This window comes from Cnephaeus nilssonii (assembly GCF_951640355.1).
Source record: "Cnephaeus nilssonii genome assembly, chromosome: 7".
Taxonomy (NCBI): domain Eukaryota; kingdom Metazoa; phylum Chordata; class Mammalia; order Chiroptera; family Vespertilionidae; genus Cnephaeus; species Cnephaeus nilssonii.
Window position 1 is genome coordinate 26413993 of NC_137078.1, and position 24407 is coordinate 26438399.

Consider the following 24407-nt stretch of genomic DNA (forward strand, 5'->3'; position numbering starts at 1 on the left):
GGTTCGATTCTGGCCAAGGGCACATGCCCGGGTTGCGGCCTCAGTCCCCTATAAGGGGCATGCAGGAGGCAGCCAATCAATGATTCCCTCTCATCATTGATGTTTCTCTCCCTCTCTCCCTCTCTCTTCTCTGAAATCAATAAAAATACATTACAAAAAAAAAGCTTTTAAAAAAATAAATGAGATGCACATTTATTGGAGGTTTTGAGCAGAAGAATAAGATATGATTTACATATATATTTAATATGTTTTTATTGATTTCAGAGAGAGGAAGGGAGTGGGAGAAAGAGATAGAAACATCGATGAGAGAGTAACATCAATTTGCTGCTTCCTGCACGTCCCCCCACTGGGGATCGAGCCTGCAACCCAGGCATGTGCCTTGTTGGGGAATCAAACCATGACCTCCTCATCCATAGGACGATTCTCAACCAACTGAGCCACACTGACTGTACATGCTTTATATTTTTTAAAAGATATATATAAAGAGCACCCTGGCTCCTGTGTGGAATAGAAGCCAAGAGACCAGTGAGGAAGCTATTGTAGGGGTCCTTGAAATAGGTGGTGATGATTTGAATTGCAGTGGGAGTGGTGAGGAGTGGTTAGATTTGGGGCATGTTTTGGTTGTGGAGCTTTTGTTGAGGAAAATAAGAATTAAAGATATTAATTCAGTTAAGTTTTTGTTTTGTTTTGTGTGTGTGTGTGTGTGTGTGTGTGTGTGTGTGTGTGTGTTTTCTTTTGCTAAGCAACTAGGTAATTGGTTCAATTTGTGCTTCCCATTGGCCAAGTCTCCCTGGAATCAGGGAAATATAGTCTCTGGATTATAGAGCAGAGCAGGGAAGTGGTTATGTCTGGTTAATGAGGTGACCAAAAAATGCAAAGGGAGAAGAGAGTTTAGATACCATCCTGCCATTTCGGCATTGAAAAACCTTGTAGAGAAAAATGAAAAAGGTTGAGAAGGAATGGCAGAGAGGAAGCATAGAATGAAAATCAGAGAAGTGTGGAATTCTGAAGGGGAGGGAAGAGACAATTTCAAGAAAGTGGAGTAAGTGTGTCTTATGGCTGAGCGGTCAGGAAGGAAGAACATGTGTATTGGATTCAGTGGCATGGAGGTCACTGGCAGCTTTGGACAGCCACATCAGTTAAGTTGTGATGGCGTTGGTGAAGGAGTGAGGGAAGTGAGGGCAGACAGCTGTTTTAAATGTGAAGAGGAGAGTAAGGAAAAGTCAGTATCTAGCCAGGAAAAGGAGTAAGGGAGGGCTGTTTTATTATTTTTCTTAGACTAGAATAGTTTTGGACTTGTTTAACTGCTGAAGAAGGACCGATAGAGATGGGGAAATTTCAATACATAAGAAAGAAAATGGATAATCAATAGGGTAAATATTCTGGAAGGCAGGAAGAAATAGGAACTAGAGAATAGTGGAGTTGGCCCTCGAAGGCAGAGTTGGCTCCTGTGTGTCAAGAGGAAAGGGAGGAAGGATGCAGGTGGTTTGGGTTTAGATGTCTCAGAGACTGGAGCTGAAGAAGTTTTCCACAGAGCTGGTAGGTGGTAAAGTCAGCCTTCCAACTCCCACAGACGTCTGAGTGTCTGCCGTGTGCCAGATCCTGTGATAGATGTTTCTAGGGAATATAAAGAGGAGTGAGATATGATCCAGACCCTGAACCCCTGGGCTATTGGGGAGACAGCCTAGTTCCACAGTCCCCTGCAGGGCAGGCTGATAAGCGCTGCATTGTTGACATGTATGACATCATTCAATTGTTAACATCTGGTGTTACTACCTAAGTTGGGGACGGAAATATTGGGAAGTAGGGAGGAAGAGCCAATTCTCTGGAGAAGAGGGAGAGGGGTGTGTGTTTGTACTGTTGATAAAATTCTCGTAGGGTAGTCTGATATTCTGATAAGTCCCTAAGGGAAAATGTCATATAACAAGCTGTATTGCCACTGAGAATCACAGTGTTCTCCTCCTTTTGATGGATTTACAGGGTTTCCTTTTGAAGGGAAAAAGAACTGAAACTCCAATACTGAGCTGCTATAAATGACTTTTGTTATAGTCTCACTTAAACTTATACAAACATAATACAAGGTACAAGCACATTTAGACTTACGTCTTTTAAATGAGAACATCAGAATAAATATATAAGCTGCATATTAACTAAAATTATAGACCAACAAAATTTAAGTTAACATTAAGGTGACAGATGATGTTTACTAGTAGTTTCCACTAAAGCACTTTTTACAGTTAAGCTCTGTGTTTGGTGTGTCCCAATGAACAAAGGGTAATTCAATGATCTGGCCACTCTTCTATGTTGGAATCACTAAGAATCTTGATGTGTACAGCTTTCACTGGGTCCAGATACTTCCATAGCTTTTTCATCTGCCCGTGACAATGAGAGCATTCTTATCTGGCAAAGCAGTGAGGACTTGAAGAAGTAAGAGCATTGAAATGGAATAGAAATGGTGTTTTTCTTGAGATGGTTCAAAGTATGCTTTTATTAATATTATTAAACAAACATACAATGGATAAAAACCTTGTGATGGAGAGCTCACGGGCTCCCAAGAATACACCTTTGCACCCAGTTTGAAAAGTACTGTGCTAGCTGGGTGTCAGAGTGCTCTGAGAGCCGATGGGCTGGGCATTGTGCCAGACTGAGGAACGAGACAAGGAAGGTTTTCTGAATACGACGAGATGCTTAAGGATGAAGATTGTAAAATTCTGGTCTTTTTTTTTAACTGTACTTATGGCTTGTTGTTTGATTTGGGACTTCTCTGTAATCATCCGGTGCCAGGTTTTCTTGTCAGTCCTCTGATGTCCTATGTGGTTGGCAAAAAAGTAGGAAGGTGATGCCTGTCACTAGTTAATAGATTTGTGAAAAGCCAAGGTTTCTGCAAGTGGTTTTATAAAATTTTTTAGGACAATACTATACCAGGAAACAAGTTGTCTAGCTATAGATTATTGATTTCTTTGAAAATTTTCAAACTTTTATACATTTCAAACCGGATTGCTTTGTTAAAAGGCTTTTGAATTGTGAGAGATACACCATCTTGAGTTTATTAATAATTTAACTCAACAGCATCCAACAAAGACTTTATTTTTGGATCATGTGTAGAGATAATAGTCTGAACTGGAATAAACAGAGTATTGGCCTAAATATAAGATGTTATTTAGAACACTCTTGAGACATTATGATGTAATTGTGTACTGAAGCAGAGAAATGTTAGTATGCGTTTTGTTAAATATTTATTTTAGTGTATAGCATTGTTCCAGGAATGATAAAAAGTGAACTTTTATACCCAAGGTACTTTTCCCCTCACCACCTTCCTTCCCATCTATGGCTGAGTGAGGCATGAGAAACCCAAGGTCAGTAGTGCGCCAACTCAGCTTCAATCCAGGTGGTCTGCCAGTCCTTCTTGGACCTCAGAACCCTAGCATCTGCATCTAGAAGGATCCAAGATCAATTTAAACTTTCAGCTAATAGTATACATTACCTCCTTCCTTCCATCAATAGATATTCTCCTCTCACCTCCCCACCCCACCATCATGAAACTAACTTCTGGGGGTGGCATTATTTGGGGACTTTTATTTCTGCACTAGATGCCTGGTGCACAAAATTCGTGCACTGCAGGGTGGGGTGTTGTCCCTCAGCCCAGGCTGCACCCTCTCCAATCTGGGACCCTCAGGGGATGTCCGACTGCCGGTTTTGGGATCGGGCCTAAACTGACAGTCAGACATCCCTCTCACAATCCGGGACTGCTGGCTCCCAACCACTTGCCTGCCTGACTGCCCGAAAGCCCCTAACCACTCTGTCTTCCAGGCTGATAGTCCCCTAACCGTTCCCCGGCCGGCATGATTGACACCTAACTGCTCCCCTGCCGGCCCGATCACCCCCAACTGCCCTCCCTTGCAGGCCTGGTTGCCCCCAACTGCCCTCCCCTGCAGGCCTGATTGCCCCCAACCGCCCTCCCCTGCCAGCCATCTTGTGACAATGTGGGGGCAAGTGGTGGCCATCTTGTGATGTCCTGGGGGCGCCCATCTTGTGGTGATGTGGGGGCGGCCATCTTGTGATATGAGGGTGTGAGGGTCAATTTGCATATGACCTCTTTATTATATAGGATGCCTACCTGTAATTCAGATACATCTATTCTATTCTCCAATTATACTTTACTAGAGACCCAGTGCATGAAATTCGTGCACTGGAAGGGTCCCTAGCAGCTGCTGGCTGGGGCCTCCCTCCCTTCCCATGGCTGGCCTGCTCCCTGATCAAACGCCTGGAAGAACGCTGGTCAAGGGGACAATTTGCATACTACCCTTTTATTATGTAGGATGTTTGCATACCTCTTTTTACTTTTCATGCTGTTTTCATTTATTTACCCTCACGAAGGACTATTTCTGTAAGAGTAGTCCCGGCAAGTGGTATTGTCCCATTTTATAATAGAAAATGTTGTAGCTAGAGATGTTAATGACTTGCCCAAGATGCTGAAGAAAACTTTAGAGTTTGTACTTCCATCTTAATTGTTAGACTCCACTTCCCTTCACTATTCATTGTAATGCTTTTTTCCTTAGAGAAAATTTTAAAGAAAGGTATGAAATCTAGTGACAGAGAATGAGCAACTTTAGAGTAACTATATATGTACCTACGTATATTACTTTGGGTGAATCTCTTTGTCTAAATGTTGTAGCCCTTTTTGCCTTGTCCAGCTAATAGATGAGTTCACCTATGAAGAAAGCTCTTTGGGCTCTAACTGGTGTGGCTCAGTTGATGGAGCATTGTCTTATGTACTGAAAAGTTGCTGGTTTGATTCCCAGTCAGGACACATGCCCAGGTTGTGGGTTCATTCTTCCTTCGGGGTGCGTTTGGAAGGCAGTCGATTGAGGTTTCTCTCTCACATCGATGTTTTTCTCTCTCTCCCTCTCCCTTCCTCTCTCTCTCAAATCAATAAAAACATATTATTTTTTAAAAAAAGAATGCTTTTTGGTACATTGAAAAATATGCCCCTGAAAGGGGTCTAGGAGAAACCTCTTTTTGGGAAGGTCCCACTGTACATAATTCATAGGCTCTCAGGGCTGGAAGAGATAATACAAGTCATCTGGCTCACCGGGTATTTGATGTTAAATTCTTGGTTAGATCTCCTTTGAATCCTTGAGGGTTGTGGAATGATTTTGAGGAATAATCTTTATTATACATGGCACCTCATGGCCTAAATCAGGGGTCCTCAAACTTTTTAAACAGGGGGCCAGTTCACTGTCCCTCAGACCGTTGGAGGGCCGGACTATAGTTTAAAAAAAACAATGAACAAATTCCTATGCACACTGCACATATCTTATTTTGAAGTAAAAAAACAAAACGGCAAAAACACCCGCATGTGGCCCGCGGGCCGTAGTTTGAGGACGCCTGGCTAAATAATGTTATGTTCTATCAAACTAATTAAGTGAAATGTTGACAATCTAAAAGACAAGTTTTTTTCTTTCTTTTTTTGGTCATCAGGATATTTGAGATGTTCTATTTGAAACACTTCTCGTAGAATTTGTTAGCTGTTATGAAAATTACATATTTAGACATTTGTTTAATGCTATTGTTTATTGGAATATTTTTTTTTCAATGCAACTAAATGATGATTGTTTTTCCTTTTCTCTTTCTGTGTTCCTCTGTGTTTATTTACAAGCTAGATGCCAGTCTCTTCTGGAATTGTTTGGTTTGTGTAACATGCATAGGGGTTCATGGGTATGTTTTCAGTTGTTTTGTGCTTTAGCCAGAGGTTTTGAAGAAGAAAGGGGGAGTTCAAGATTAAATTTTTAGTGCAAGCTAATAGAAGATATATCATGAACCTAAGGTACTTGAAAATTTAATAAGAAGCAATAACTAGAGTTGGTTGTTTTCCCTCTTTGCCTTAGAATAGAAATGCAGGCCCCTAGTGATGGAGTGTCAAGTGCCTGCACTAGAGCATTACTTAGCAACCAGTACTTAACAAATCTCTTTCTCGAACCACTGTTTCTTAGCATTTAACAACAGGGTAAATGGAATTCATATAATTATATCCTGTCATTGGTTGTATACAGCTCTAACCTCTCTCCTAAAATCATGGGTCATGTAATATTGTGGCCAGGAGAGTACTTGTGGGAACCTTAAAAATTCATTGGTTTTATGTATTGTGGTTACAGTGCACCTAAGAACATTATATTAGCAAATAGAACATTCATTGTAAACTCTTGGGAAAGCTTAGATTCAACTTCACAAATTTGTAATATAAGTAGAAATGAATTTGAAAATATTTTTTTGTGATTCTTCAGCTTTCCTTGTATGAATTTAGCATAATTTATTTATGTGTTCTTGGCTATTTAGATTATTTTGGATATTTAGGTTATTTTCCAGTGAGGTTTTTTTTTTTTTTTTTTTTTTCCAGTGATGAGCATCATAGAAAAAACTTGACTCCTTGGAGAAGGGAGTTATTAACTACTAAAAGAGATGCAAATCTGGTTTAAATGATTTGTCCTGGTCATTGATTCATCAGTACATTGTAAACAGTAATTTCAGTCAGATAAATACATGATTATTTTTCTGAAATACAATCGTGATGTGAGTTTTAATTTCAGATGGAGAAAATGAATAGAGATTGTCAATGAAAGGATTAGGTTTCATAATTATGTCATCAGCATTCTAACTATAAAATTTATTTAGTAGTTAAGCTTTTATAAAAGGTTGGTGCAATAACAATATTTTAATGTAACAGGTTGATAGATAAATGTGTAATTTTGAAAGATCCAAGTTGAATTTTAAATAACTAGAGTCCCAGTGCATGGATTTGTGCACCAGTGGGGTCCCTCGACCTGGCCTGCGGGGATCAGTGCACCTCCACATCTCTGCAGCCCGGCCTTCCCCGCCAGCTCGTAGGCTCCAGCCCGCTGTCTGCATTGATCCCACACAGCACGAAGTAGTGCGTGAAGTGTCAGGCAGCTGGCTGGGGAGGAGCCTGAGCCCAGGCTGGGTGCCGCACTGCTTCTGCTCATCCGGGTCCTGCTGTGCCTGCAGCTGCTTGGGTGTGCAGGGGGGGTGGCTGCGGGAGAGGCTTGCACCACTGCAGCTGTGCTCACCAGCCGTGAGCCCAGCGTCTGGCGCCTGTCTGTTAGCTGAGCGGCGCTCCCACTGTGGGAGCACACTGACCACCAGGGAGCAGCTCCTTCATTGAGCGTCTGCCCCCTGGTGGTCAGTGTGCGTCATAGCTACCAGCCAGTTGACTGGTCTACCGGTCGCTTGGTTGTCCGCTTAGGCTTTTATATGTATAGATGATCACTTTGTAAGAGTCTTAATTCATTGAGTAGCTTATGTATTTTGGGGGTGTCTTTTCCCATCATGCTTATATCAAAGAGCTGACCAATTATGAGCAAATTACTAGAAATTGAGAAGCCAACTTACAGATTTCTTAAGAACATTATCTTCTGAAACTATGGCCTTCAATTTCCTGTGGGCATGTAGGGTGGGTTGAGAGGGAGCAGGGAGGAGTTATTGAGATTTCCACAATGCTATATCAGTCCCTCTCCTACCTTCTTAGTCTGACTCACATCTCCATCCACTGCCCAAGATCCAGGTGCAACAGGCAATGAGTAGATCAAGTTGTCCTTGGTATTCTTCCTCTTCCCTTCTCTTCTCTCCCTTCTCCCTTCCTCTCCCCACCCCTCCTCTCCCCTCCCCTCCCTTTCCCTCCCTTCCCTTCTCCTCTGGGTTTCTGTTTTCCTATTAAACTCTTCCTTAACCAGGTTGTACTCAAACCTCCTCACCATAGTATTCACCATGACCCATAGTTGTCTCCCAAATTGTCTTTTACACGATCTTTTTCAGGTGTATTTGCTGTTAAGGGTGTTCTGGATAAGTCATTGACTTAATTTCATTTTGTTTCTGTTTGGCTAGCTCAGCACAAGGGTCACAGTTCTATTTCTGGGCAAACTTTGAGGGAGAGGACCACTAGGTAAAAATTAAACTGGGAAGTCAAATAAGTTAAAAAAAAAAAAAAAGAAAAAGAAAGAAGGAAGGCTTTTCCCTATCTATGGTGGGTAAAATGTGAGCCTACAGGAATTTGCTGCCTTGAATAAACTCAATTTTCTTAGGATGAAGTCACACCAAATTGCCTGTCTCTGCATTCTTTCCAAAGTGATGGCTCTTAGCATTCACACTTGTGATAACTTATGTTTTCTGAGTACAAGAGCCCCAGGACTGCCAAGTAAGGAAGAAGAGAGGCCGTGGTGGTTTTGTAACCTTTGTGCTACTGTAATGCGGCAGGTAATTGTCTGTCTTTTTTTCTTCTTAACTTCCAGTGCCTGAAACAGTACATGCAGCTGGCAATCCGAGACGGATGTGGGTCTCCCATCACTTGCCCTGACATGGTGTGCCTAAACCATGGGATCCTGCAGGAAGCTGAGGTATGGATGAGTGCCATGATTTTCCCCTCTTTCATCTTGACTTTATTTCCTAGGATCTTGACTCTATGTACTTCCCTAACAGAGAGTCTAGAAACAAATGACAGAGGTGAACTTTTTAAAGAAGTACTTCATTGCTACACACCGTTGGATTCTTTGTACAAACTGTTAAAGCTGCTATTTACCTCAATTCTATTTATAAATGCTCTCTGAGAGTTTAAGAAGCTCTAGAACAGGTAGGCAAAGGTGTAGAAATCAAATTTACCAAATGTGAGGTTCGGAGGCTGAATAGTGAGTGGTCTTGTGATCTTTCATACTTGGAAGATAAACGGACAGCGGGTTAGCCACAGTCACAGACAATAAACTGGAAGGTAGCCTGAGCTGAACCATTTTTAAAGAGCAGAGAAAGGCCTTTCATTTCATCTTTATCAGGCATCAGACTTTCTTCTTTTTTTCTGTGAGTTCTCCCACCATTTTCTTAAGACTGTGATAGATCCCTTTCCTTTGTTTCTTCAGGCCCTGATAAATAACTTGCCATTAAATCTGCCTTTAATCTCCATAGCCTGTTCACTGTAAGTGAGAAGATAACCAACTCTTATCCATTGTAGGGAGTTGGTAACATCTCAAAGAGGTCCCAAGAAACCGATGAAATAAGTTATTCATTCAGTAAACACGGCACACCTGCTGTTCAGTAGGGACTCTTCTGGTGCTTTCATAGCCAGTATACTATCTAATCTTTTCAACAAACTGGTGGAACTTAGGCCCAGAGGGTTTAAGTAATTTGCCCAAAAGTGCATACATATCCAAAAAAGTAGAAGAGCTAGAAATCTAATGCAGTTCTTCTGACCACCACAATTATAGGGCTCTAAGAGTAGAGCTAGGTAGATAATAGAATCCTATCTAATAAAGAGGGACTATGCTAATTGAACATCACTCCCTCACAAAGATGGCAGCACCCACAGCCAATAAGGAGGGGATATGTTAATTAACTGCCACACCCTCAAAGATGGTGGCGCCCACAGCCACAAGATGGTGGCGCCCAGTCCCCTCAGCCCTGCTGGGGCCGCAGGCATGCAGCACGGCCAGGCCCGCCTCCAGGCGGGTCTGGCCACTCCTCGCGCCTGCCTCCGGAGTCCCCCAGTCTCCTCAGACCTCCAGCCACCCAGGGCTGGCCCGAGGTGCAGGCAAGTCTTGGATGGTGGCTGCCCAGCCACCCAAGGCTCAGGTAACCAGGGCCGGCCGAGGCTCACACTGCTGGCAGTGGCAGCAGCAGAGGTGTGATGGGGGCATCACCTTCCCCTGATTGCCAGGTCACCTCCTGCCCCTGAGGACTCCCGGACTGTGAGAGGGGGCAGGCTGGGCTGAGGGATCCCTCTTCCAGTGCATGAATTTTCATGCACCAGGCCTCTGGTATATGATAAAGGACTTGATCATTGGAAGCTGAATAGTGCATGTGTGTGTGTTGCTATATATGTATATATGAATGGATGTGTGAGTGTGTATATGTGCATGTGTGTATATACATGTTTTGTTTACAAATACATATACTCTTACATATAATTTTTTTGCTTTGTAAGAATAGCAGTCAGAAAGATGTTATAGACCACTTCTAATCAGTTTACCTCTGGAGGTCCTGTGTTCAGCTTATGGAATATCAGCAAAGTGGTACAAGCGAGCTTGAAGTGTTTTTTAGGGAAGAATAAAAAGAATACATAATGGTTTAGAAGTGATTTATTTTAAGAAAATCATGAAATAATCATTTTTTAAAAATAAAAATGTAATATTGAATATGTAAAACTCTAGTGAGAAATATTGCTTACTTTTGTGTGAATAATGGGCAGAACAAAGTTAAAGTGGAGAAAGATTAGGTTAGTTACCAAGAGTACACTAGTATGCAACCTTCAAATAGTTTTTAAAATGAGATCCAGGTATTCCAGATCATCTTTCTATGCCTAATCCTTCCAAGAAAGATGCTTCCTTTTTGACTTCTCTGATGTTTGGCCAGTAGTGAGCAAGTGTTTATTAAGCTTGCACAGTGTGCCTGGTACATGCCAGGACAGAGAGGTGAATGAGACAGGCCCAGTGCCATTTATGCTCATGGTAGCTTCTGACCCAGCAGAGAGATGTTTAACTGATTATAAAAGTGAAAAGCATGACATGGAGCAGGCAGCAAGAGCTGTGTTTCATATGAAATTTTACTTAATTCATGCATGCAAAATCTATTAAATATAAATGAAATGAATGGTTTGGTGAAGCTTCAAAACAAGCCTTTGAAATGACTCACAGTCTTATATTCTACACCTGTGCTGTCTGATCCACTGGCTTCAAGTGGCTATTTACAATGAAATTAATTAAAATTAGATAACATAAAAAATGCATTCTTTTGGTTGTACTAATCACATTCCAAGAGCTCAGTAGCCACATGCGGCTCGTGACTACCAGATTGGACAGCAAAGAACAGAACATTTTCATCATAGCAGAAAGTTCAATTGCATAGTGTTGTTCTAGATTTTTATATGACTAATAACCATTAACCATCAACACTTTGGATATCAAATGTCAGGGCTAATGTGAATAAAGGCCATCATTTATCTCACAGTTCTCTAGAACAAAGCTTAGTCACTTTTCTGATTTTCTTAGTATAGACATTTTCTTCCACGTTTCCCTGCGGTTGTCTTCTACTTTTTAATCCTTACCCTTTCCCCACTGGACCCGTTCTCATTCACGCTTTCCTAGTTCTGATTCCATTTACCCAGTTTTACTCTAAAAACAATTTTACTTTTAAGCTGTGTTAAAACCAAACAAACCCATCCATGGTGGCTCTTAAAAATTACAAAAGGATATTTGGAAAAAAAACACAAAACAAAAACATTGCAAATGAAAGTATGGTATTTATTAAAGTCTCCAAAGTCTGTTTCCCATTCGATTAGTAACATGGACCTGAGGGTGTGAATTGACCTTTCTGTACTTATTGGTCTTGCTAAGAGCATGGCTGAAGATGGGCAGGAATGTACGGTAATCATGTTCTTAATTAACCCTACCAGACCTGAGGCCCTGAACCTAACTGTCCCCTATACCTGGGCTCCTGAGCATTAAAGAGAAAAAAAAACAACATGATATAGAAAAATGTTAGTTACATGCAAACAAGTGGTTAGAATAAGATGGAACTTGGAGACATTGTAGAAAATAGGTCTACCTTTCATCTAGTGCCAGTATTCCACCTTTGTGTGCCAATCCACCCAGCAGGATGAGCCTTGTTTCACACAGAGGTACTTCTTGCAAAGTGAGCACCAGATGTTGCTCTTCACCTTCTTGCATGGATTGTCTTTGTAAGACACTCCAGGATTTTGCTTATTGTACCTGGAGTGCTTTTCCATGCACACAACACAGATATGATTAGACGATGTCCCAGGGGGAAATCTCTGGAAAATGATTGCCTGGGGTCATCCGTTGAGGGCAGGGTTCCTTTTGTGGGTGGCGGTAGGCTGATGTCCTGTATCCACCAATAAGTTGCAGGCACAGTTTCTGAATATATCTGGTGAAATAAACTGGCTTTTTTGAAGCAGCTTGCTGCTTTGAAGCATACAAGATATAAGAATTATAACTGGCCCACATAAAAAAATTTATGAAAAGCCGCCGGGGCCAGTGGTAATGACGACGAGACCGGTGAAGGCGAGTCATCTGGTCATTTTTGTCACAGCCACCCATATATTTATTATAGTCCTTCACCAGCTGTGGCATCTGTATTTCTTGCACACTGCCATCTTTATTTCTTCTGTTTATTACTACATTTTGGGCTGGATCGTGGTAGTTCAAAATAAATGTGATGGGCATTCTATCCTGCCAAACTAAACATGTTACACTTTCTTGACATAGATAGCGACTGTCACCCCTAGCAAGTTTTTTTACACTTTTCAGCGACTTAGGAAGCTGCTTCCTGTTTTGCTGCAGGGTTCCCACAATTCCTGTGTGTAATTCTGACGGTGCATATTTAGCAAGGGCTACAGAGTTCTAGAACCGGTCCATGACAAGCACATGAGATTTATTTTCCATTGCACATGAGGTCAGGAGACGAACGACTGTATTTCCTACTGCGCCCAAGTCTTTTATAGGCATTAATGCAGCACCAATGTAGATTTCTGCATTCAAAATGTAGCCAGTCTCACCTTCTCAGAGAAGGAAAGACTTAATGCCCCACTTTGTGGGCTTATCCTTGATATACTGCTTGATGGCCAAGCGGTTTTTTGTCGGGATCATCCCCTCATCTAGGCTCAAATGTTGAATTTTCAGAATTTTTTCATGTTAAACCACACAAAGTCAATTCAAACACATGGGGGCAGACATTTGCAATGGCTAACCATGAGGTTTGACCACGATTGGTTGGTTATTTTTAGTTTGTGACGCATTTTTTTCACGTACTAGACAAAGTACCGAAAATTAGGTATAGCGGTATAGCGGCAGATTCGGAAATTACCGAAAAATCGGTACAGCGGTCTGGTAGGGTTAACTTGCCACAATTGTATTTTCAGAGTAAAAAAAAAAAAAAAAAAAAAAAAAAAAAGAGTGATGGTGGTGGTGGTGATTGTCTTTGATTTTGAATTGAGAAATGAATAGAAAGTTATGTTGGAGATATTGGTAGCTTCATTAGTTTATATGGGACTACTCCTTTCAAAGCAAATACCACATGCACACATGAACTTGGACGGTACCACCTTCCTTTCTGACTTCCTTTAGATCCTTTCCTCATATATAGTTATTATTATAATACTAGAGGCCTGGTGCACGAATTCGTGCACCAGTAGGGATCCCTCGGCCTGGCCTGTAGGATTGGGCCAAAACCGGCTCTCCGACATCCCCCAAGGGGTCCTGGATTGTGGAGGGCGCAGGCCAGGCCAAGGGACCCCACTGGTGCATGATCGGGGCTGGGGAGGGATGCAGGAGGTTGGCCAGCTGGGAAAGGACTGTGGGAGGGCTCCAGGGTGTGTCTGGCCCATCTAGCTCAGTCCCAATCTGCTGGACCTCAGCAGCAAGCTAACCTACTGGTTGGAGCGTCTGCCCCCTGGTGGTCAGTGCATATCATAGTGACTGGTTGACCAGTCGACTGTCTGCCCCCTGGTGGTCAGTGCACGTCATAGCAAGTGGTTGAGCAGCCTTAGCATATCATTAGCATATTATGCTTTGATTGGTTGAACGGATGACCGGACACTTAGCATATTAGGCTTTTATTATATAGGATAGAGCTCTTAACACGTTAAGCACCCAGTCACTGGTGACTGACACTATACTTTCCGTCTGGAAGACAAAACAGGCTGGGCGCTTAATGTATTAATATAAATATTATTGAATACATCACAAGGGGGCAAATCCACATTATGCTTGACTGGATTGTACCTCCATGACTACATGTTCTGCCTTTAAAAAATGTTGAATTATCCAGGTAATACGTAAATATACTTTGCTTGTTAAAAATAATTCTGGCTAAGGCTTAAGCTCCCTTTATCCTGCTGCTATTTATATTACAAGACATGGTTCTTCATTATTTATTGTCTTAGAAAATGCTTGTAAGTATAACATTTCTTGATCTCCAAAGGACACAGGAATTTAAGCTCTTTCCTTCAAATGCTTCCCTGCATGGATCTAGTTCACACCATTGGCTGTGCTCGGTCGGTCTGCCTCCTGCAGGCTTTAGGTCCTGCCTGCCTTCTTAATACTTTCAAATTGGCTCAGCTGGGGCTCTGCCTCATTTATCAGGAACAGCTTCATCAGCAAAGCGTTTAATGCCCAGTTGCAGAACTCCTTGCTTATGGAGGAAATGGTAGAAAAGGCAGCTTCCTCTTCAATGTGTTGGGAGCTGCGGGGAGGTCCTGCCACTGGAGGACTCGTGCCCCTGGAGCGGCTCCACGGGACGCAGGGAAAAGTAAAGCCTGCCTTCCTCGTGTCATCCGGCACATTCAGCTGTAGCTCTGCGGGGCATTTCTGATATACTTGATCCAGGGATCTTGTCCAACGTGGAATTATGAAAGGCAGGACACAGATTGCTCCGACAGCATCACTGCATTCACGCAAGACCCTTGCTCGAAGTCAGTAGCCTTGTGAAAGAGGCAATGACTACTTCAAGCAGTTCCCTTACAGTCTTAGGAAAGTAACGTATCATCACTTGCCGGGAGAGCCTGGGCCATGGGTCTGGACCATGTGAATTTGAGCGGCGAGCACATAACTCATTTGAGTAGTACCTACCATGGCATGGCCTGAAGGATAGAACTCCTCACTGTCAGCCGGCAGTGGATGGCTGGGAACAGCTTCTCACCCACCAATCCTCCTTTCAAGCTCAGGCCCCTGAGTGACCAGCCTGCCTTTTACTGCTGGTGGCACAGCAGGCACCAGAGGAAGGAAAGCTGCTCTCGCCAAGAATGGGGGCTCCAGAATTCTGTAGGAAGGGACTTAGGGTGGGGCACTCTGGAAGGCTAGGATAGGAGATGGTTGGGGTGGGGGTACAGTGCTACATTTAAGGCTACATTTGTAAATTAAACACAGTTTTTACTCATATTGCATGCTCATTGAGGGTGGCTGCTGGAATTAGAGATCCAAATGGTCCCCCCAAATCACCCATTGGCACTGCCTGCACTTGCCATCTCTTATTATCACAGTGTAGAACTGGGGCGGAGGAAAGAGGAGGGTGCCCAGGCAAGTGGCCATATCCCTGTTACTGAGGTTCAGGATCTGAAGGGGATGGGGTTAAGTCTGTCTGTAATAATGACCTTTGGCTGCAGTACACGTTGGCTGGAGAAGAGTAAAACTTTGAAGTGGAGAAGGATAGAGGAATCTGCAGTGCCAGAATCAATAGATAGCTTTGGGATCTTAGTTGAAATTTGTTCTAGAACATTTAAAAAATTTTGTTTAAAAGCTGCATATAAGTGGAGAATAGTGTTTCTAAGCTTCTTCTTTAACTAAGGGCAAATGTAAGAAGATAAGCATCAATGGGTCGAATGTGTCCATGGATGTGCACATGGGCATGTCCCTTTCAGCCTAGATGAGCTGAGGGAAAAGGCAGGCAGTGATGTGGGAAGCGGGACTGAAGCCTCAGCAGAAGGGGTGAAAAAAGAGCAGCAAACCCACCCTCTTCAGGAAACTGAAAAAAATTCCTGGCCCTGGAATTCCAGGACTTCCCCATCCTTCACTTTTCCTCTGGGCCCTGCCATCTGGCTCTCAATGATGCCTCTTGTTTCTTCACCCAGGATTTGAAACATAGTACTGATATATAGGTAAAGAGATGAGCTTGGTTTACTCAGGTGAATGGTAAATGGGCCGTTTTTCTGTTAGGAAATAGTTATTTTCTGGGTTGAGATAGGAAACATTCTTAGTTTCTGCATTATTGAGATAAGACCCTTATCCTTTAGACTAGTGCTGTTTCTCTTGCCAGTATTTTTGCAAGTCATAGCACCTCAAGATTGGTAATGATCTACAAGAGGTCAATTCCATCTCCAGATATAGTGATCCGTTGTGTTTCATGTTCAGCCTGGTTTTTTAATTTTTAAAAGCAACTGTAGCAGGGGTATGATTTAAAGGGTCAAACCTAAGTAAAGTCTGGGCTTTCTTACCTTCTCCTGGCTTTCCATAGCTTCTGTGTTTTAACCATTTCATTAAAAGAAAATATATGTTGTATTTACAAATATTTCTTCCTTACAGCAGAATTCTAATGAATAAATAGAGATGGATATAGAAATCATCATGAAGTAAATAAGCACAGTAAAAATTATCACATTAAGCGCCCAGGCAGTCACTGGTGACTGACACTATACTTTCCATCTGGAAGACAAAACAGGCTGGGCGCTTAACGTGTTATATAGTAGGTAAGACTTTTTGATAGATACAAAATTAGTGGGCAGAGGTATGATGAGAAACATGATATTTGCAGCATCTCAAAATATCTATATATATAAAAGCCTAAGCGACCGGCCAGTAGCTATGATGTGCACTGTCAACCAGGGGGCAGATGCTCAATGCAGGAGCTGCTGAGCTGCAGTCACTTGGCAGCGGCGGTTCTTGGGTGACACACCTGGAACCAGAGAGGAGGGAGCCTGATTCTGGGGTGCATCACCCGAGAACCACCCTCTCACAATCTGGGACTCCTCAGGGGATGTCGGGGAGCCGGTTTCGGCCCGATCATTACAGGCCAGGACGAGGGCCTCTAGTCTCCCTATAAGGTTACAAAGAGTGGAGCAACCTGGCAGATGCTACCTTGACCAAGTTAGAAAGTTAATATCACCAGTAATGAGACAGGTTGTCCTCATTTACCTCCTGATGGCCCAATATTACTTCTGTGATGTTCTTCCAAAAATGCACAGTCTTGACTTAATCATGAGAAAACATCAGACAAAGCCAAATTGGAGAGCAGTGTACAAAATAACTGGCCTGGACTCTTTAAACATGTCAAGGTCATGAAAGACAAATACAGACATACAGACTGAGGAACTGCCCCAGATTAGAGAAGGCTGAGGAGACAAGGGAACCGAATGCAAGGTGATATTTTGAATTGGATCTGGACTGAAAAAGAAAAAAAGACATTGTGGGTCAGTTTGTGAAATTTGAATAAGGCCTGCAGATTGTTTAATTATTTTGTATCAATGAAAATTTTATTATTTTAATAATTAACCATGGTTATGTAAGGTGTTAACATTAGGAGAAGTTGGGGGGATGGCCTTTGGAACTCCATATAGTTGTCACAACTTTTTGTGAGCCGAAAATTATTTTAAAATAAAAAGTTAAAAAGGAATGTCCTGGTATGATTTTTGAGTGATTTAGAATTTCTTGGTTGGCAGGAAAAGAATAATTCTATACCATAAGATACCTTTTATAATCTCTCATTCGCTAGGATTTTCACTTTTACAATTAATTTTAGAGGCTTTGTGATTCCTTTAAAAAATTTTTTTTAAAGGAGTAGCCCACCCTAGCCAGTTTGGCTCAGTGGATAGAGCTTCGGCCTGTGGACTGAAGGTTTGATTCCAGTCAAGGGCACATGCCCGGTTGTGGGCTCTATCCCCAGTAGGGGGCGCGCAGGAGGCAGCCGATCAATGATTCTCTCTCTTATCATTGATGTTTCTGTCTCTCTCTCCCTCTCCCTTTCTCTCTGAAATCAATAAAAAAATATTTTTCTTTTTAAAAAGGAGTAGCCCTTTAACCTGTTGCCTGATGGAGCCTTCAAGAGCCATACTAAAACATTTATTTCAGTTTTATAATTGTGACAGACCTTGAGTAATAGCAGCTTCGTTCCAAATGGCAAGGGAATGGGAATTCAATACTTTGGATCATCATCTTTTTTTTTTTTTCTTTTTTAAATCTAATCCAGCTTTCTCTCATCTAAAGCCAAAAGTGTGATAGAAACATTTCAGAAAATTAGCTCTTATTTGTGAAATATAATAAATGATAAGATCAAGGAGTAGATCTTTCTTAAAACTTATTTATCCCCCCCCCCCCTCCAGTAATTTAAGTCCTTTGAGGACAGCTTCTATGTGGCTTGTTCATTTGCATCCCCAGGCTTCCAGCCAGTGTTTTACCCATAATAGACTGTCAACAAGTCCCGGGAGAAGATGCAAGTCTAAGTGGCAGGGGTGGGGAGAGAATGGTGTGTGTTGGGGCTTATCTTTATTCCAGAAGTATCAAACATAGTGAAAAGTGATAGGCCTGACTTTTTGTGATCACAGATGTCAATAGAAAAATTGATTTACCTTATTAAGGCTTAATTCCATACAAACCTTGAACCTAAAAAATAATAAATAGGAGATTCAAAGTAGAGTGAAAGACAAAAAAATATTAGAGACCTCTGACTTTCCTGCTGGCAGTAATACATCCTCTGGTGAAATTTGCCTTTCTAACATAACATTAAACATCCAGCTCTACTATTGTTGACTTTTTACTGCATTGATTTCGGTCATTGTTCCCATTAGCATTCCTTCTGTATTTAAAATATTTATCTCCTCCTATTTGCTTTGTCTTTTATAAACTGTATTTGACTTAGTTGTTATATAAATTGCTTGTCATTGAAAAAATAAGCATTTTTAAGGGTTGATTTTGAGGGGTTTGAAGAAAGTCTTCATCAGTCCAGAAACAGTTTTAGAAGGTGTAAGAAGAGTGTAGATAGATTCTCTGTCCCATAGAATCAAAAACCTCAAATCACTTTTTTTTTGTGGGAGCGGGGAGAAGGGGTTTAAAAATAGACTTATAGACTAAGGTCTCTTGGGCCCAGATGATATCATCTCCCAAGTTACCTTGGCTCAAAAGTTAAAGTAGTGTTAGATTATTTGTCCTCCACCTAAAATGAATCATTGACTAAGTCAGTAACTAAACTCTCACTCCTTAATGCCTCCCACGCTTTCACTTGCTTGCAACTTCTGTCTCCAAATGCATTTTATTTGAGGTGCCTTTGTCTTTTAGGAAAGATGTCCAGGTAGTATTAAAACAGTTGAAACAAAACAGGCTTTCAGTAGAATAAACATGTAACCATACTTTAACAAAATATATGATAAAATACTCATAACATAAAGTTAACCATAATTTTTTAGTGATTGCTAAGGAGGTTTTACTTAAGGTGCCAGATGAAAATGCAACATTCCCCCCCGCCCCCGAATGGAGCAAAAGGTTATAATGAAATTAAATTTATGTTTTACTTTGCTTTACTTAAAATGGAGAAGACAGAACTTACCTGTTTTGTGTCTCTTCATATATTTAACTAAGGTTGATTCATTTACAAAATAAACAAATGTGCTGTTTATTTTTGTGAGGAGGAGAATTCAACTTTGAATGCCTTTTAAAATGCATTATATTGGTTAAGTACAGTTTTAGCTGCCTCATTTTTTTACTCCAGTTTTCTCAAAGCACACTTCTTTCCATTAGTTGCAACACCTTTCACCAACATATGTTTTATACCAAAAATAGGCAGTGCTTTAGAGTCAGAATTGCCAAGGTGTGTCCTGTATCAAGTTCTTGGATTTTTTTCAGTTATAAATATTTTAAGCCATATCAGAATATTGACGTGTTGACATCAATGGTATTATTATTTTTTAGAATGCCAGATTAAGAGCGGTTAGCTTTGCCTGCATCTGACTTTGAAATACAACTTAAAAGTGACTAATCTGCAATGCCATTTGGTTAGCTATGAATCCTCACTTATGAACCTTTGGTCCACGTTGCTGTCGGAAGTGGTAATGGGAGCCTAGCCACAAGAAACACCTTAGGCTTTTCTTTTCTACCAGGGCATGGTGGCAGTGCGTGATAATCAAGGGCCTCTTGAGATGATTTTTGTCAGGAGAAGCGCTTTGTACGTTGCTGAGAAGGCACTATTCCTTAGGCAACAAATGAAGTTTGTCTTCCTGAGGCACTATCTACCTGACTTTAGTATTTAAGGATTCTAAAGCTAGAACTATAATCTTTTAAAAATTTCTTAAATGAATCTAGAGAGAAAAAGAGCACCTTTCACATATGCACACAAATAATTTGGGAAGTCTAAAGATTTCGTTGTTTGGTCTTAGTAGCTGCTGACTGAAGAATGGAAGGTGATCAGTCAGTTCTGTAACTGGTGCCTTGAGCGACTCCTAGCCATGGCAGATGGTTGGGGATGATTCAGGGATTGCTGCTTGTGTTACTGCGCCAAAGACATTTGCAAACAACTTGTATAGAGATGATACAGTAAGCCAAACAAGGAGAAATCATAAGGCTGGTAATTTGGGTCTCTGCGATGACTGAAATCTCATCTTTGTAATGTGTCTGGTTTCAGATTGCCTGTTTGGTACCTGTGGATCAATTTCAGCTTTATCAGCGGTTAAAATTTGAACGAGGTATGTATGCACTCTTCTTTTCATCCCGATGGTAAATGTGGTTTTACGCCTGTCATCTTTCCGCTAACCTGCATGGAGGGCTAAGGCAGCTGCGGGCTGTCAACCAAGCCACTAGGGTACTTGGAAAGGGGAAAACTGTAATTGCAATGTACAACTTCAACTTTCTCAGCCACAGCCAGAGAAAATACAGACCAGCAGGAAATAGAACTTTCCTTATATTGGTTTTTAAAGATATGTTTTTATTGATTTTAGAGAGAGATGAAAGGAGAGGGGGTAATATGCATTTCACAGCCATATCCATCTTTACAGCAGTAATAACCTTCCCATACGTGAGGCACACATGAAGAATCATTGGCCAAGACTCACTTTTCCCCAGAAAGTGCATGGATAGGTGTCAACAGACTTTGCTTAGTGACTGGGACTTTTGGATGCTCTTGTAGTGTTCATCCCTACTTGTGATTGGCTTATTTCTTCATTAGATATGATAATGTATTCAGTCTGGTTACAATCAAGTTGGGCAGGCTTTGTAGCCAGACTGTCTTTTATAGGTGCTCTTGCAGATCTCTGCTTTGAGGCATTTTAAGAGGATCACATAGTTTTACTCATACATGGAATTTATTTTTTCTCACAAGTTCTAGGCAGATGCCCCATTAGAGATTCCCATGAATTGACAATTGATTTTATTATTCCTATTTTATAGATACAGAAACTTACAATTGAAGAGGCTGAAATTTGCCTAGGATCACATAGATGGTGTCTAAGCTTCCTCACCTATAAAACTTTAAAAAATTCTATAGTTTTTTATTGAGGTAAAATATGTCTAACATAAAATTTACTATTTCACCCATTTGTGTATTTATAAGAAATCATTTTAGCTAATTAGTATGTCCCTAAAATGTAAGCAAGGAGGAATAATTATGTTAGAAAATAGACATTTTAAGTAAATTTAAGTTAATTCAGTGCTACACAATGAAGTTTATTTGATTGGGGTACTCTTTCTAAGTTGTACATGTGTCATTGTTACATAATATACTTCATATTCACCTCAAATGCAAGATTTATCAGCTAGGCAATTTTGAGGTCTTGATTATAAACATTACTAGAGGCCCGTTGCATGAAATTCATGTACGGGGGTGGGGGGTTTGTTCCTGAGCCCATCCTGCACCCTCTCCAATCCGGGACCCCTCAGGGGATGTCCGACTGCCGGTTTAGGCTTGGGAATCGGGCCTAAACCGGCAGTTGGACATCCCTCTCACAATCCAGGACTGCTGGCTCCTAACCACTTGCCTGCCTGCCTGCCTGATTGCCCCTAACCACTTCTGCCTGCCAGCCTGATTGCCCCCTAACCGTTCCCCTGCCGGCCTGATTGATGCCTAACCACTCCCCTGCCAGCCCGATCGCCCCCAACTGCCCTCCCCTGCCAGCCATCTTGTGGCAGCTATCTCATGGCAGCCATCTTGTGATGACTTGGGGGCGGCCATCTTGTGATGAAATGAGGGCATTGCGCGAGGGTGCGAGGGCCACCTGTATTGCATACCAAGTTCTTTTCTTAGTTTTTAGTTTGTCATCCTGTTTCTTTTTTAAAAAATATATTTTTATTAATTTCAGAGAGGTGGGGAGAGGGAGAGAGAGAGATAGAAACATCAGTGATAAAAGAAAATCATTGATTGGCTGCCTCCTACATGCCCCTTACTGGGGAGCAAGCCCACAACCCAGGCATGTGCCTGAACCCAGAATCAAAACTGACCTCCTGTTCATAGGTCAACACTCAACCACTGAGCTACACCGCCAGGCATCATCCGGTGTTTTAACTGTCCTCTACTTTACTTTACACTTGACTAAGTCTTTGTGAGGAAGAAAGTCTGTTGAATGGGTCCAAATCACCTCTGTTTATACAAAGCAGAGAAACACCATTCGGAACTGATTGGTTATTCTGTGAATCTACTTTGTATCCATCCGTGACTTTCCATTGGCTGTTGCTGTGTTTGTAGCTTTCCCTTTCTGTATCAGTCTTCCAATATTAGGGACTGAATTTGGCATGTGCTAGTGATTACTGCTTTACTTTTTTTTTTTTTTTTTTTTTTTTTACTACTTTACTTTCTACTGCTTCTCAAAGCACATGTCTTATGATTAATGCTAGAAGTTTGCTTTACTCTTGCCTACAGAATCTACCCTTTCAAAATAATTTTTTTTTTCAGAAATTGGGTTGATTATCCATTATCCATCTCTAGTCCTTAAGGACTGTTTCTATTTTTGTGACCCTGTTTTACTTACTATAACTGCAAGTTCCTTTAGTTCCCTGATAGGTTAAGGTGTCTATTCTTGGCTAGTTGTATTTTCATATAGAGGTTAGAAACAAGTATTTTAAGCGCCAGATTGTTCTTCTTTATAAAAAAAGTGAAGTAAAATAAGAATTTGTTTTCCTGTTATCTGCTAATCCTATCATATTCACTCACATAGTCACCTACATTTTTATGTAGGGAGCATCTATTATGCACTAAGTACTAAGTGCAGTTCCAGAGGCTGCTTTCATCGTTCCTTGAAAGCCCTCTTGTTCTCAGCATTTTTTCACAAGCCTCCTTTCATTTTAAGTCATAACATTTATGATATGGCTCTTCAGGTTTCATCTCACTCTTTTATTTGTCCTTGGTGAAATGCTCCCACCCCATCTTTTGTGCCTGAGCAGTAAGGTTTTGTCTTACCAGAGGTCCCTGTGTGGTTATTTGATGTCTTCTAGGGTTTTTTTTTTTTTTTTTAAAGACTATGACACTTAATGACCTTATCATTAGTTCAGTGTTTTGTTTTTTTAACACCTCCCATCTCTCATTAGTCATCTTCATTTTTATAGTTTCTGATCACAAGCCTGTTCTTATTGTGTGTGTGTGTGTGTGTTTTCTTTCTGAGCCTGCCTTTCTGGTGTTTTGTGGTAAGTGAATGATTAAGTCTAGAGTTTCCTTCCTCAGCTATTTTGTGCTTTCTGGTGATAACACTTTCTCTGCTTCACGCTTCCTCTACTTTACCATCCAGCTCTTCCTTGTTGATCAGTTGTAAGTCTAAAATAGCACCCTCTCGATGTTTCAGTTTTCTTTGGAAAAATCTAAATTATCTCCAGCAAAGACATTTATCTGCATGTAGGATGAGGTTTCTAAAGGGGTCTCGAAGGAGAGGCACATGGTTAAGTGCCACTTCCTGTGCACACTTGTATCTCCTCACCTATACGATGGGGATAAAAGGGAATGATTACCCTAGGGCTGTTGTAGATAATAAGTAAATATTGTGTGTGGGTCACAGTGTGCATTCAGTAAATTATCACAGCTATTGTTATTGTTGTCGTTATTAATCACTACCACCACTAAATCTTCCCTTTCCCCCAATTTTCTGAACTAAAATAAGAAAGCATCTTCCAGAATCATACCTTAGGCTGAGTGTATAATATAATTAATAACTTTACTTCTGTTTTCTTTTCAACTTAGTCCCAATTTTTTTCCAGCCTGTTTCCATTCTCGTCGTCCTAGGTTCTAGAGAGTTGTATAGAAATTTGATAATCAGTGCTAATTCCTTTACACTACCTTATCATATTCATTTTCTCCTTACAGTATACACTTAATATAATCATGAATTCCCTTTCCCTGACCACCTCCAAGGAGATCATGACTTGAGAGGAAGCATTCAAAGTTGCTGCTTAGAAGGGAAAATGTTCCCATGGTGATAGTGGAAATGAAAATCTATTTAGTAGCATGATTATAGTTAATGGTATTCTAGGAGTTAAATAAGGCCTGACCCCATCATATACTCATTAACCCCATTACACAAACTCCTAACTTCTGTGGGTACTAGGTAACCTAAAAAGTTGTTTCCAGGTTTGAAATTCTGTGGTTGTCTTCAACTATCTTGAGAGCAACCCCTGTGCTGATGGCCACCTCTGCTTGAGTGTATTTCCTGGAGCAGATGTTAATTCTGATCAGTTTAATTCAATTGCATTTTAACTATCTTCAGAAAACCTTTTTCTATGAGATATCAGAAAGCAAATTAACTTTGGCATAATTAAAAATGCAGTGGGTCATAAAATTAAAACAGTTTTATTTATTTCAGCTGGTAATTAAATTAGCTTGGGGGCATGGTGTTCCCCACAATAATAAGAACTCATGTGATGTCTTTATGGGCACAGCCT

The 24407-nt window shown here is 41.1% G+C and overlaps 1 protein-coding gene across 1 annotated transcript in view; it reads left to right on the forward strand.

Moving 5' to 3' along the window:
* The window catches only part of RNF144B (ring finger protein 144B), an 89187-nt gene that overhangs the window by 46097 nt on the left and 18683 nt on the right, over positions 1–24407 (forward strand). Inside the window, exons 3-4 of the mRNA XM_079776445.1 lie at positions 8304–8408; positions 20176–20236. Of these exons, the coding sequence (XP_079632571.1) occupies positions 8304–8408; positions 20176–20236 (166 nt within the window). The remainder of the gene's footprint in view (positions 1–8303; positions 8409–20175; positions 20237–24407) is intronic.